This window comes from Pelobates fuscus, chromosome 5 (assembly GCF_036172605.1).
Source record: "Pelobates fuscus isolate aPelFus1 chromosome 5, aPelFus1.pri, whole genome shotgun sequence".
NCBI lineage: Eukaryota > Metazoa > Chordata > Amphibia > Anura > Pelobatidae > Pelobates > Pelobates fuscus.
This window is the reverse complement of record NC_086321.1, coordinates 46066589-46082680: the sequence shown is the minus strand read 5'-3', so window position 1 is coordinate 46082680 and position 16092 is coordinate 46066589. Positions and strand designations below refer to the sequence as shown.

At 39.6% G+C, this 16092-nt stretch overlaps 1 protein-coding gene across 1 annotated transcript in view; it reads right to left on the bottom strand.

Annotated features, from left to right (window-relative positions):
• LOC134610696 (uncharacterized) overlaps positions 1-16092 on the bottom strand; it is a 33176-nt gene that overhangs the window by 9907 nt on the left and 7177 nt on the right. The window contains exon 2 of the mRNA XM_063453819.1: positions 4419-4913. Within this exon, the coding sequence (XP_063309889.1) occupies positions 4419-4913 (495 nt within the window). The remainder of the gene's footprint in view (positions 1-4418; positions 4914-16092) is intronic.

Here is a 16092-nt window from a genome sequence, read left to right as displayed (position 1 = left end):
TGTAGGTCTTAACCCGTGGGTTTCTCTTAGCATATTTACTAAAGCAGAGCCAGTGGGTGGAATGGAGCTTGGTGATGGCTTGGTAGTTTTCACCAGTTGAGCCATCAGTTGCCACTGGTTATTTTGTTTCTATACGGATTTTTGAAACACTCCTCAGTGCCCTATAATTATAATTAAGAGTCGTTCTTGCTTAATATTCGTGACTTTATAAAAGCAAACAGTAGTTTCCAAAGTATCTTCGTTAAGAACATGATGTTTCTAACTTGTAGAAATGGTTAGTGGGACTGGATGCCCTCACATTTTTTGTTGTTGTTTTTATTGTGTTGTGATGGTGTTCTTCAATTCTTTCCCACAGGTTTGCTGCCTTGGATGGTTTTCTGTTTGATTTCAGCCTATGATTTGTCCCTCACATCTAATCATTTACCAAATCACTGTCACTTCTATCTTTAAAACATTATTATTAGCAGAGGCGCGTTCAGCCCATTTCATTCATGTTATGTAATGTGAATATTCATTTAAATGTTCAGTGGATGTGTGGAGTTAGTGTGAGTTTTGTGTATGTGTAGGGTGGCTGTAAGTGTTGTAGCTGTGTGTGAGGTGTGAGTTATGGCTTGATGTGTTGATGTATAAGGCTGGCTGTGTATATAGCTGTGAGTGACTTGTGGGTAGCTGTGAATGATAAGTAGAGGCTGATGTGTCATGCGTGTGACTGTGTGTGAGTAGCTGTCATGGCTGACTTGGGAGATAAAATAAACGAGCATTATATGACACATTTTACAAATGTAACTTTTTCTTTCGGATTTCAATAATACAAATAAAAATTCCTAATTAACCAACACAAGTATACACATATAGAGACTGCAGTCAGTCATGGAAGTGTTCATTTAGAGGTACACATATTCACAGATGCACAGATACAAACAAACAAACACACACAAATACATAATAAACTCTCAAAGTCAGACACGTAGAGACACATTCACACAGATGCATATGGATACATACATAAGGACAGTATATATGAGTATATGTATATACACAGGCACATTATTAACAGAAACAGACACAAATGATTGCACATTTATGGATACCTACATCAAGACACACACAAATGCACACGTACACTCTGAAACATTCCTATGTATGATTGCAGACATTCTCACAGATACACACATAAATACACACTCAGAAGCATACACAAGTACATACACACTCACAGATACACATTCAGCCATACATACAGAAACATTCACAGCTTAAAGTAAGATGAAGTGTTAGCGTAGGGCTCACTTAAGAGGTTAGCCTTGACATGACAGGTGAGCTTACACGTTAATGGTCATTGGAGTGATACTAAAAAAAACTCCAGTTATTTAAATCTGCATAGGGATTGTATGCTATCTATTGAAACTGATGTTTACTATAGTCATTGTTGTCGCCCAGAAATAGTCGGAGTTTAGCGCATATACATGTAGGCAAAGCTCAAAAATTACAGGTCCTGAGCGACTAGCCAAATCAGAAATTTACTCACCACTTCAAATGCACTTATGTTTTCTTCACATTGAGCACGTACTCAATGTTCCAAGAAAACAGTACTCTTTTGCTTTTGTTTCGAAGCAATGGACCAAATTCACTAGTAAACTGGTCACTTATTCACTCATTCTCATTACTAGCCACTCATACAATTACATACATAATGATACCAGCAGTCATACCTGAAGATGCACTCACAGGTACTACACACATACAGACACAGTCACAGAAACAACACACTCATACAAACAGATATACACACAGACACACACTCTCAGAAATACATATACACAATACAGAAGAAACACATGTAAGAAGTGGAGGGATTTCCATTTAGTACAAAATGGGCAGGGAGATTCAAGTTAGCTGCCTCTCAGTCCAATATAGCTAGTGGGAGGTGTTGGGTATAGTAGATAGGGATAGGGGCTGTATCGAAGGATAGGGGCAGTAGTGGGAGACTAGTAAGGGTTAGGGGCAATAGGAGGGATAGTGGCAGTATTGGGGGTGTAGGGGCTGATGTAGGGTTCATGGGCTGCAGCAAGGAATAAAGGCTAAAGTGGGGGTATTGGCTGATGCAGGGGGTTTGGAGCAGTAGTGGGGGATTAGATGCTGGATTGGGGGGATCTCCCTGCCTGTTTGTTAAGCAGCCAGCACTCCGGCTGCATTAGGGTGTGTCTAGGTACACCCAGCACACGTTTATGATTATTAATGTTATTGGCATACCTTTAGACAATTTTTTGAGTCACAATTATGCAATTCATTTTATGTTTTGTTTTGTTTTTTTGAAATTTTTATTTAATTTCTTTTTATTTAATTTTTTTATATTTGCAATGTATTATATTTTATTATGAAAGAACAACTGTCACCTCAAAAATATTTTAATATAATTATCCTTTCATGAAGTATTTATAGGAAATATTTTATTTATTTATTTATTATTTATCTTTTTAAGGTATATGTTTAAAAAAAAATAAAAAATGAGAAAAATACATTATCATCCTCCAGCCATATACATGCACCTTGGGTCAGACAGTGTTTGAAAATGGACAGTTAGTCTCTATGGTCTTTCCTGCTTCACTCCGAGCACAGAAGTAGGGAATACCATAGAGACTAATGGTCGGTTTCCAAACACTGTCTGACTGTTTACTTAATTTAAAATAAAATAAAAATCTATTTCCTTTCAATACATGATAAAAGGATTATTATAAAAAAAAAAAAAAAAAGATATATGTTTAAGATGATCGTGGTCCTCATCAGAGTCCATACAGATGTTCAAACAGCTACTAGATGCATACTTGCAAAAACAGAATATTCAAGGATATAATCTTTCAATGTAGGGTAATAACTGCTTGATCCAAGGATAAATCTGACTGCCATTCTGGGGTCAAGAAGGGATTTTTTTCCTAGCTTGTTGCAAAATTGGAAGTGCTTCAAACTGGGTTTTTTTTTTTTTTTTTGCCTTCTTTTGGATCAACAGCAAAAAACATATGTGATGAAGGCTGAACTTGATGGACGCAAGTCTCTTTTCAGCTATGTAACTATGTAACTATGATCGTGGTCCTTTAAATAACTTAAATATAGCAATATATGCAGCCAAGGTGCTCATCATCAATCATCTGCTTTCTTGACTACTACAACCTGTTTTTATTTGTCTTACACTCCCAGCAATGTACTCTGTATAAAGGAGCTTACATGGCTAGATCTCCCATCACGGGCAGGGCCCTCTTTACCTTGGTCTGTTTTCCCCAATGCCAGTAATAATAATCGTGCTCTCCTTGTGATTCTGACTAACTCGTTTCACTTCCGCTCCTCCAACTATATCATTGGAAAATAAATTATACTTCATTGTAAACTCTTCTAGCAACCAACTCTTCAATACACAACATACCCTTACTCCCCCAACTTGTTTTTGTTGCAACTACTTGTTGTAGTCCACCTATTGTACAGCACTGCAGCCTATGTTGGCTCTTTATAAGTAATTGTAATAAGTAGCGCCAACTATATTATTTACTAATTATAACAGGAATGCAGGGAAGAAGGGATAACCTCCTCACACTTATGAAATCGAAGGCACAGCTAAAGCTCTCGATTGCCCAAGTAGAATCCTAAATACCTCCCATGCCTTTTTTCTTTCAGTTTATACCTCTATATAAGCAGCTGGACTTTAATTATATCCAGAGATAGTTTATTAATGATAACCAAATAGCATTTTTTGCAAATAGACTTCAGTAGTATTTAATTGCCATTAAACTTATCACACATTATAGCGTTCTCCCCATTGCGTGATAGATAAGAAAGGAGAGAGCTGGCAAGATCTGTATACCATCTTGTTTTTAAAACTCATATTTAGTATAATTGTCTACGAGAAAAATCTAATGTTTTTAATTCCTAGTCTGATTAAATAGAAAATAAAAATGCACCCCCAAAGCCATGGTATCATAAATACCCCTCTGTGCTACCAGTCCTATAGCCTTAACCACAAAAACTGAACCCTGTGTTACATGATCAATTAGTCTAACTTTAAAAATAGCCCATGACCTCAGCCCTTAGAAATCCCCCATACGTTTGCAATAACTGTAATCAGAAAGGTAATCAATGATCTTACAGGTTTATGCGCTAAGCAATAATATTTAACTCCAAAAAAGAGTAACCGTCAAACTATGTCCGTTTGACCCCTTAATTATCATGACTGTCCCTAGTAAGGTGTTTCTTTGTCCTATGTGCCTTCCTGTGGCCTATTATACAGTTAATAATGCTAATAATGGATGCTTAATACAGTTACAAATTTCAAAAAATGACAATGAGCAGCTGCTGTTAAATCCAAATCTGATCCAATGAGATGGTTTAGGTGGGTGGATGGATTGCCGTAGATGGTTGGTAAAACTTACATTCATAGACCTCTTTGTTGACCTCTTTAGTGACCTCTTTAGTGACCTCATGTGGTTCTAGTGTTGTTTTTGGTTCATAATCCATAGTAGGTTTTATAAATTCCTTGCAGATTGGTGAACCCCATGGTGTCTGCCACCTGCTGAACTTATCTTGGTTCTTAGAGAGTAAGACCTTCTTGGTGCCAACGTTGGTGCTGAGATATAGATTGTGACCCTTAAGAGTTAGGTGGCCTGCTTTATCACAGCTCCAAGCTTGAAGAGCTGTCTGTTTGCAGGGCTGCATCTTGAGCGAGGCCGATTCACTAACTTTCTGAACTGTGAGACACAGCTTGCTCTTTGCGTTTATGATAGAGGCGGAATCCAAATCCCAAATCCATTGCTGGTGAAGGACATTCTGTTTGCATGCAGTCAGGGAGACCTTTCCATTTTCATGAGGTGCATGGATGCATTTATCCTGAAGAACATTCTTTATCATGAAACTCTGGGGCTCAATACCTAAGAAAGAGCAACAGAGAGATAAAGGAGATATTTTCAATATGACAGCAAGAGGGCATGAACATACTATATTTATATATTAATTCTGAGTTACAAGTTAGTTGCCTGAAAGAGACCTCAGACCCTAGTCCGTTTTACATTAGAGATAATGTATTTCTGTAGTGTAACAAAGAAATAGGAGAGGTTCTCAAAAATAGGAAACTCTCAAATGACCATCAGGCAAAAAAAAATAAAAAAGTGCGACTACGCATGCCACTGTCAAACTCTAATATATGTTGATCCATGTTTATACACGCTGTTGTGGCGTTTGTGGAAACCTTGTACCTACCTGCACAACAAAAATAAAGAATTAAAAAAAAAAATAATGACCATCCGGCATTACCAAACAAGATGATAACCCTAAAAAAAATACAACACTCAAAATACGAATACTAAAAGTGTTCCCCAGGAGCACCAAAAACAGAATTGTCTATTAAAAAGAGAACTAAAAAGATTTTATATATACTTGTATTAAGACGTCCCCTTGGGGAGAAAGGACACAATAATATATCATAATATGAAGGAATACATATATACAATAATTGTGACAAAAACCATGAATAGTTATAATGTGATGAGACTGAAGCTATCTCAATGTAGTTAGGGTGCAATAAAGAACGACCATTTATGAGATTATAAAACCAGTCATTTTCTCAATAGCAAGTGGCCACAAATACGGATATTGTATCAATTATCCCAGAATGCCTTGCAATGTTACACTGTCACCATATAGATATAAAGCATTCCTTAATCCAGGTTTCCCCAAACTCCGGCCCTCCAGATGTTGCTGAACTACAACTCCCATGATTCTATGAATGAAATACATAGGTTGAGATTCATGGGAGTTGAAGTTCAGTAACATCTTATGGGCCGGAGTTTGGGGAAGCCTGCCTTAATCCTATTGCAATGATACATTTCATACACAGTGTGTTAATGTCAAATATGCACTTGAATGAAAAACTAAACTCAAGCGAGCGCTTGAAAGCACTTTAAAATATAATCATTACAAAAAATATCTGTACATCTAAAGAAATATATCACTTGTTATGAGATATAGTCCGATTTTATAACAAGACAGGAGGCTCATATTATGCATAAACATTCTTTACTTAACTCCAGCAGCAAAGAAATGTAAATAAAGTTTAGTTAACAATAGAAGAAAAACAGTCAAATAACTGAAATGGAACATTCAGCAGCCAATCTGCAAACAGCATAGTCTTTGTATTGAATGATCCCCAATCCTTTTCCTCTTTCTTTGCTACTCCAGTGGAGATAAGAAACATATATATACACAACGTTACATTTTTGCTATAGTTTCATTAGATGTGTTTTTTAGTATAATTGTTATTACTTTTGATTTATTTAACCCGTATTAATAAATTTTTTGCCATATTTATGATTTATATTTATATATTTTCCTTCAATTTCTTTGTAATCTAAGGTATACTATGAATATACTTCTATGAATTTCAATATTACCGGTATGTTGTAATTCACATGGTCATGAATATATTATTTATCTATTAAGTTATATTTCTGAACAAATTTTCTTTTATTAATAACTTGTTCCACATATATTTCCGTTATGTTAGGAATTTCAGTTTATCCATGAGGCCATTGGCGGCAAAACTGGAGAACGGCACTATTAATACTCCAAGTGCCGTTTGTTTAAACGAACGCATTGTTCACGTTTATTCACTTTCGTATTTATATGAACTTCACTTGCTTTCGGAGATTTCAGTCTATTCGCGATACGAATGTTGTTTGAATTTTTTCCATTATATGGTTTCCATCCATTCGCGGCACAAACGTGTTTCAGCCATTCGGCCATTTCATTCGCATATTCTCCCTCAGATTTATGCTGACGTTGTTTCTCGCGGATTTTCACAGCTAGTTGGTTGTCAGCTAGTTTTTCCCGCCCTTTCTACCGCCCATTGCCTGACTACTTTACCTCAGCAGAACCTCTTATACTGACATTGTTTCTTTCATTACATTTCATCTTATTTGTCCCTGATCAGGTTATTATGCTATTTACCATTTACATTATTGTTATTTAATTACAATATTTTTTATTACATTTATATAAAATTACTTTATTACAGAATTCATAAATATGAGTTCTGAGGAACTTAGAAAAACTCCCTCACAGTCACCAAGACCTGGTGCTGCTGACGATTGTGAAATCCTCACTGAGGATTCTTTATAAAATATTGTTGATTTATCTGCCAGTAAATCTGTCTCATCTGCAATATTTATTGCCATGTCCTCTGTGCAAGAGGCAATTGTTAAATCTGTGACTCAGGTTATCAGCCATTTTAACAAACCTATTCCAGAGACTCATACAATTAACATCCCCTCTGACTAGTCTTGGTCATCAGTAGAGTCTGAGAGGAATTTAGCACAAGGTTTCAGGAGGTCTGGAAAGGCCACCCAGAAGCGCAAGCAATGTTTTGACAGTCTTGATGAATTCCCCTCTGGCTCTCAAAATCAGTTAAATAAGAGAAGGACCAAGACCATAATGAAATGCGTACATCATGCAAACCTGACAAGAGTAAATCACTCAATAGACCCTCTGCTCGTGACAAACAAACTCGGAAGGCCATGCACAGGAGCAAGCCTGACTAGTACAAAACCTCCTCTGATGATTCATCTTCATTTTCTGAAGACGGGATATCTGAAGCAGACAATGATTCTAATTATTCCTCATATTCTGAGGCACCTGGGCATACCTCTAAGATAGATGACGAAAACATCATTACAGATATTTCAGGGAAACCTTTATTTAATCCTGATCATATAAGACAACCCCGTTCAACCGAATAGGTACCTATGGCTTATATGGCCAAATATCCTCAATTATGGTTAAGGAAATCCCTTGACCAAGCAACCAGAAAAAAAATTGAGGGCTGAGTGCCCTAGACCGACTTTGGTCTGGGTGCCAGGTCCCCTAGGTTTTAACTCTTCAGATGTAAACATAGCAGTTTCAGAGAAACTGCTATGTTTACATTGCAGGGTTAATCCAGCCTCTAGTGGCTGTCTTCCTGACAGCCGCTAGAGGCGCTTCTGCGATGCTGGATGCGAAAATCGCATTCAGCGAGCAGAACATCCATAGGAAAGCATTGAGAAATGCTTTCCTATGGAATGTTTGAATGCGCGCACGACTCTTGCCGCACATGTGCATTCCGCTCCACTCGGGAGCTGACGTCGGCAGGGGAGGAGAGGTCACCAGCGCTGAGGGAGCCCAGCGCTCGGTAAAGGTAAGTGGCTGAAGGGTTTTTAACCCCTTCAGCGCCAAGGGAGGGGGGCCCTGAGGATGGGGTGGAGGGGGGAGAAAGGGGGGGTTCTAAGGGTTATATAGTGTCAGGAAAACGAGTTTGTTTTCCTGACATTATAGTGATCCTTTAAAAGAAGTTATAAAACACAGAAAGACACATACCTAGATAGGAACGAAAATAAAGTTAAGGGAAAGAGTGATACGTTTAAGAATAACACAAGCTTTGCACAAGGAAACAGTGAGATAATAACACTTACATAATATTTTTTGTAATAATATGATGAAAGTGTGAAGGGATCAGATTTAAAAGATCTCCTTTGTCATGTTATATATTAGGGGAAAAAATTGAATACATCTTTTTTTCTCCGCTCTCCTCCTACTAGCAGTGCCTCTAGTCAGGCTCATCTCAGATCGATTATCCTCACACACAACACATGGAACCGATATCTGAGTAATGTGTTTTATTACTCGAGATACTGTATGGGGGGGGGGGGGTTCCGCCATACATTATGTTTTAGGTTGATACCATTGTTTTGGATCAACCCGTCTTATTTTTGTGTAAATACTAATAAAGAAGGGTTTTTTTGTTTTTCACACATATATGGTAATACTTGGAGAGAGAGAGTCCCAAAAACTGAAAAGAAACCATAAATTAAGTTGATCTCAATAAATGCCTGGGGGATTAATACACCATATAAAAGGTCTATAATTGTAGATTTTCTGATAAAAAAAAAAATCACGTACAAATCTGTGCCCTGCAAGAAACCCATTGGTCAAAATGGAGAAGACAATAAATTCGTCAAGATACTCCATTATTATAAGTGCATTAATTATTAAACATCAAGAATTAGACCCAGACGGTCGATATATTATCTTAATATGTGAAATAAATAACAAGTTATTCACATTAGCTAATATCTACGCACCAAATAAAGCTACAATAAAATTTATATCAAAAGTGCTTTAAAAAGTAGAGCAGATCAAACAAGGGTTGGTACTAATTATGGGGGATTTCAATTGCATAGTTGACCCGCTAAAAGACAGAACCAGAATGATAGAAAAAAATAGGAAAATAGGTGAGAACAGACTGCAAAATTTACTGAACAATTTATAATCTTAGAGATATATGGACAATCTTTCATCCTACCGATTTGGATCACACATGTTATTCTAGAACATTCAACTTTTACTCCAGAATAGATCTTATCTTGGGAAACGTGACCATGCTATATCTTGTCAAAAAAAATAGAGATACAGGATATGTATGGTCAGCATGGTCAGACCATAGTCCTATCATGGTGGAACACAAAGATAATTTTAGTAATTTTTGTAAAGAGTGGTGCATAAAAGACTTTATACTACCTAAAAAAAATAATGTGGAAGAAATTTAAAAAATAACAAATCTCTTCTTTTTAGAAAATAAAAACAAGGCACACTGGACATTATGGTCTGGTGCACTTATAAAAGTGTAGTTAGAGGCCATTTGATATAAATGGCAGCCATTGAAAATAAAAAAGGATTACCGCCTCTCTTTAAATTATATATAACACTAAGTGAATACAAAAAGGCAAAATAAAATAACACCCTCCACACAAACAGCAAGTAAGATTGCAGAAACAGAAAAACAGATTAATAATCAATTAATTAACAAAGCATCTAAACAATTAGAAGCATTACAAGCTAAATGTTACTTAAAAGACAAATCCTACCCGACCAACAAAGGCTAATAAACCAGCCCATAACAGAAATAGAGGTTAGTAAATCTATAGATAAACTTAAAACAGACTGCTCCAAGCCCAGATGGCTTTACAAATAAATTCTACAAACTAATGAAAGATCAACTAAAAGGGGAACTAACCAATATTTATAACTCTATAATGGAAACAGGAGACTGTCCTGGAGAGCTGTGGAGAGCTGTTGAGAGCAAACATTGTGCCCATCCCAAAAGCAGATAAAGACCAAGAACATATAGGAAATGATAGACCTATATCATTATTCAAAACAGATATTAATATACTATTTTCCATCCAGCGAGGTCCCAATTAACAATCTCCGAAAAATAATAAACATATTAGAAGAAGCGGAGAACAGTGGAACCCCTCTAATGTTTCTGTCAAAAGACGCAGAGAAAGCGTTTGACAGGGTTGGATTGGGTTTCATGTTCGCCACTTTAAACCAGTTTGGAATCACTGGATCATTTTCACATGCCGTGTCCGCTCTCTACAGCTCTCCATCTCATAAGGTAACAGGCTCAGAATTCACATCACAAAACTTCAATATCAAAAATGGGACTAGACAAGGGTGTCCTCTTTCCCCTTTACTGTATATAATGGTGTTAGAACCCTTAGAGATTTTAATAAGACAATAGAAAAAAAAAAGGATTCACGATATCTTACTAACATTAGAAGAGCCAAACATCTCGGTCCCACAACTACTGAAGGACATAAACAAATATTCTAAAGTCTCAGAATAAACTTGGAGAAATCAACATATATATCTAAAAATATGAACAAAAGGATAACTACATTTCTTGTACAACATACTGGGCTCCCCGAAAACAGTGACAGGCTAAAATATTTGGGTATAAATTCAAACCTAAAAGATTTAATAGAAACTAATTTCCTACCTCTACTAAAACAAACTAATAAAAACTTAAGGCACTGGAAAGGCATGGGCTTTTCATGGTCGTGTAGGATTAACATCCTAAAAGCATGTATTTTGCCAAAAGGGCTGTACTTGTGGAGAATGATTCCTATTAACTTCCCAGAAAACTCCCCCCTTTTTTAAATTAATATGGGGGAGGGGGGAGGTAGGAAACCAAAAGTCAAAATTAAAGTTTTGGCCAGATTAAGGCAGGAGGCTTGGGGTGCTCGAAAGTTTTGCAATGCTACCAGGCAAGTAAATTTTTTCATATAATGCTCACACAAAGCAATGTGGCAACTCAAGAAATATGGTATAAAATGGAAAAAGCTAAAACTGGGGTTGGAAATCTATCCTCATTATTTTGGGTTGTAGAGGCAAACAAAAAAATTATTATAGAGGCACGAACTAAATCCCAGATACTCAAAGAGTTAACGAGATGGTGGGATAAATTTACAAACATTAATGGACTCAGAAATAAAATAATAGCATGCGCTCCTATTCTCAAGTATTTCAAATAAGTTAGAAAATATAAAAACAGACATTTGGACATCAAGGGGGATAAGGGCTTTACAAAATATAGTAGTGGAACATAATCTCAAACCCTTCAACCAAATTATGAAGGAATTTAACATCCCCCCAGTGAAACGTTTAATTATCTGCGAATCAAGAGCTTGTTATTATTTATATAGCGCCAATAAATTCTGCAGCGCTTTACAGTGGGTGGACGAATAGACATGTAGTTGTAACCAGACAAGTTGGACACAAAGGAACAGGGGGGTTAAGGGCCCTGCTCAATGAGCTTACATGTTAGAGGGAGTGGGGTAAAGTGACATAAAAGGTAAGGATAGTATTAGACTAAAGACAGTTGCAAGAGAGGAATCAGTCAGGAGCTATTAACAGTTTAATTGATACGCTTTTATGAAGAAGTGGATTTTTAATGATTTTTTTGAAGAAGTGGAGACTGGGTGAGTATCTAACGGAGGAGGAGGGTGAGTTCCAAAAGAATGGTGCATCCCTGGAGAAGTCTTGAAGGCGAACATCAGAGGTGGGAGTATGGACAGAAAATAGACGTAAGTCTTCAGCAGAGCATAAGGGCCTAGACGGGACATACTTGTGTATTAGGGAGGATAGATAGGTGGGAGCAGCATTATGTAGAGATTTGAAAGCAAGAACCAGAATTTTAAATTGAGCTCTATATCTTACAGGAAGCCAATATAGGGACTGACAGAATGGTGAGGCGTGGGAGGTGCGGGCGGAAGGGAAGATGAGCCTCGCCGCCACATTCATTATGGACTGTAACGGCGCACGTTGGGAGCATGTAAGACCACTGAGAAGCAGATTACAGTAGTCAAGGTGAGAAAGGACAGTGGAATGGACCAGCAGCTTAGTCACATCTAGCGTTAAGTAGGGTCGGATGCGTGCAATGTTTTTGAGATGGAAGCGGCAGCATTTGGCGATAGACTGAACATGAGGCGTGAAGGAGAGGTCGGAGTCAAAAAGAACACCTAGGCAACGAGCCTGTGTGGTGGAGCTGATGGTAGCACCGTTGACTTGGAGGGAGGGAGACACAGGAGTAGCAATACTTGAGGGAGGAAAGACCAGAATTTCAGTTTTGGTCAAGTTAAGTTTAAGGAAGTGGGCAGCCTTCCAGTTAGAAATAGCAGAGATTCAGTCAGAGACACTAGTCGAGAGGGACGGGGAGAGATCAGGAGAGGACAGGTAGATTTGTGTGTCATCTGCATACAGGGCCGGCCTTAGGCATTTAGACGCCCTGTGCGAAAAATCTTCACAGCGCCCCCCCCCCCATCATCCATGTATGCTGTAATGTTTGTGTTGTCTGTGTATGTGATAGTAGGTGTGATGACGGTGTGTGATATGTATGCTATGTGTGATATTTGTAATGGGTGTATTAACAGTGTGTGATATGCGTGTATTGGTTGTATGTGACACACACACACACACACAGAGTCAGACGGCCATACACACACACAGGAAGACAGTCATACACACAGACACACAAAGGCAGACAGTCTCACACACACACACAGGCAGACAGTCATACACACAGACAAACACGCAGACAGTCATACACACAGACACACACAGGCAGACAGTCATACACACAGACACACACAGGCAGACAGCCATACACACAGAGGCAGACAGCCATACACACAGAAGCAGTCATACACACAGAAGCAGTCATACACACAATCACACACACAGAGGCAGACAGTAATACACACAGACACACACACAGAGGCAGACAGTAATACACACAGACACACAGTGGCAGTCATACACACACACAGACACACACAGGCAGACAGTCAGTCATACACACAGACACAGACAGTAATACACACAGACGCACACAGAGGCAGACAGTAATACACACAGACACACACAGTCATACACACAGACACACACAGAGGCAGACAGTCATACACACACACAGACACACACAGGCAGACAGTCATACACACACACACACAGGCAGACAGTCATACACACACACACAGACACACACAGGCAGACAGTCATAAACACACACACAGACACACACAGGCAGACAGTCATACACACACACACACACACACACAGGCAGACAGTCATACACACAGACACACAGAGGCAGACAGTCATACACACACAGACAGTAATTAACACAGGCAGAGAGTCACACTCACCTGACAATCCCTGTGGAGTTCATTGTGAAGGCAGTGCAGCTCCTGGTGACTGTTTGGTGGGGAAGCAGGGACTCCTTCCTGCTTCCCCTGGAGCAGTTTCCCAGCGCTTTTAGCTCCGCCCCCGCCGCACGGTAAGCTCTGCCCCCGCTGCAAATTTGAAAAAAAAAAAAATATATATATATTTTTTTTTTTTTAAATCCTGGCCGGCTGTGCGGCCGCACGGTGCCCCCTGCTACATGGCGCCCTGTGCGGCCGCACAGCTCGCACACCCCTAAGGCCGGCCCTGTCTGCATAGAAATGATATTGGAAGCCAAAGGAGTTAATGAGTTTACCAAGGAAGGTAGTATAGATAGAGAACAGTAGGGGACCAAGGACTGAACCATGGGGGGACACCAACAGAGAGGAGTTGGGGAGAAGAAGTAGAGCCAGAGAAAGAAACACTAAAAGAGCGCTGGGAGAGGTAGGAGGAGCACCAGGAGTGAGCAATATCTTGTAGACAGATATTGCGGAGGATGAGAAGAAGTTGTTGATTAGCAGAATACCTCTATAAAAACAAGGGAGAGAATACCATAAATCTTGTACATCTATTTGAACTAAATAATTATAAAAATCTACTGGCAAAATGTGCTAAAGTTGTATATAGATGGAGACATGACAAACCGATAGCACTGATTAATAAATGGGGAAAATACACCTCTCAGAAATGGCTTATCAGACCTGTCTTGGGTTTGTACAAAATATTGTGGGCTACCCTGTGTCATTTATTCTGCCAGACAAACCTGTCGATGGCGGTCTGTAAAGGGGATAGGTCTTTTTTGGATATCGGAATGGGCACTGCTTGAAACAGAAATAAAATACGGAGGAGAATATTAATTTTAATTGAGTGTATGCAGCTGTTCCACGAAATGTGTTTGTCTATACCATGGGTAGGCAACCTTTTAGCAGCACTGTGCCGATATAGGATTGTGATGTCCCGTAGCATGCCGATCCTCAGGCCCGTCGCTACCAGGCAAGCTAACCAAGCAATTGCTTGGGGACACGAGCTGGCCTGGGCCCCCAAGCAGGGCTGGCGCTTCATATAAGGCTGCAGCCGCCTGAGCACTCTATAGAGAGCCTCAGGCGGCTGCAGCACTGCCGCTCTCGTCACTTCCCCTTCCCTGTAGCGTGGCCGAGCTCCTCTTCCTCCTGTCAGTCTGGCCGGGAACCACGTGGTACAGGAGATTCAGTTTCCTGTTCCCGGCCGGACTGACAGGAAGTGCACCCTGAGCTCGGTCACGCTACATGGAAGGGAGGTGAGAAGAACATAAAGAGGGGGGGGGGAGTAATGTCCATTTTGTTTGGGTCCCCCAAATTCCTTCAAACGGCCCTGCCGATCCTATTTTTTTAAATTGAGGTGTGTGTGCTGCCGTATTCTGCTTGTGTTATTTTTACTGTAATTGCTTTGTATCGTTGTATTTGTGCGTATATGAGCTATTATATTGTACATGTCCATTAGTAGTTTATGGTATCGTGTATGGTACATATGAATGTGGGCTGTGTATGAGGGCTGCTTGTGGAATTGTGTGTGGGTGGATATGTCACATTGTGTGTTAGGTAGTGTATGGGGGCTGTTTAGGGTTTTGCATGTGGGATTGTGTGCATGTATGTAATGGTTAGTGGTGTTGCGTTTGTGGGGATTGTGTGTATGTTTGGGTGTGGGCTGTTCGTATTATTTGTATGAGGGGAGGCTTATTCTGCAGGTCTGTGCATATCTAGCAGTGTGGGTGACTTCCCTGGGTTCCACTGGGGACCAGCTTGGGCAGGTACAGGTCAAGGACAGGAGCTGCAACATCAGCTGTGGGCTGCTCTACTACAGTGTGGATTCCCATTCACAAGTGCTGGGAGGAAGTGATCTGTGCTGCAATGCATAAATTGAGGATTGCCCTTCACTACCTCTTTGTATTAGCAGATATCTGAAGTTTCACTGAGACTCCTGATAGGCCAGACCCTGTTTGGCTCTAGCAGTCTTGAGTGCCGTGCAAAGACACCTCGAGTGCCGTGCATGGCACTAGTGCCGTAGGTTGCCTACCCCTGGTCTATACACTTGTCCATGTCTGCCAGAAGAGAACCCCTCGTTATTTGCACACCTGGGCTCTAACACTACAGACTGGGGCAGACTATATTACATGGACAAATGGGAGACGGAATTGGGAGAGGTCCTTGAAGGAATAGACTGGCAGGACATATGGGAGACTACCAGGAAAATGTCTCTCTGCGTGACCCTCCAAGAACAGTCTTACAAGACCATGTTCTGTTGGTACACCACCCCTGTAAAACTGCATCATATGCACAAGACCCCAAAGGCCCTTGCTGGAGACTGAGCAAATAAAAAAATTCAGTCAAATAGAAGAAAAGGTTATGGAAGAAGGAGGGAAGAATGACTCCTATCTTGAAGATAAAAGAGCATTTGTCATGAAGGGCAAATGGTAGAGAGGTTGAAAAACCTCTCTACTAAGAAAAGACCAGAACTAGGAAAAAAAGGGAGGCAGTGGGA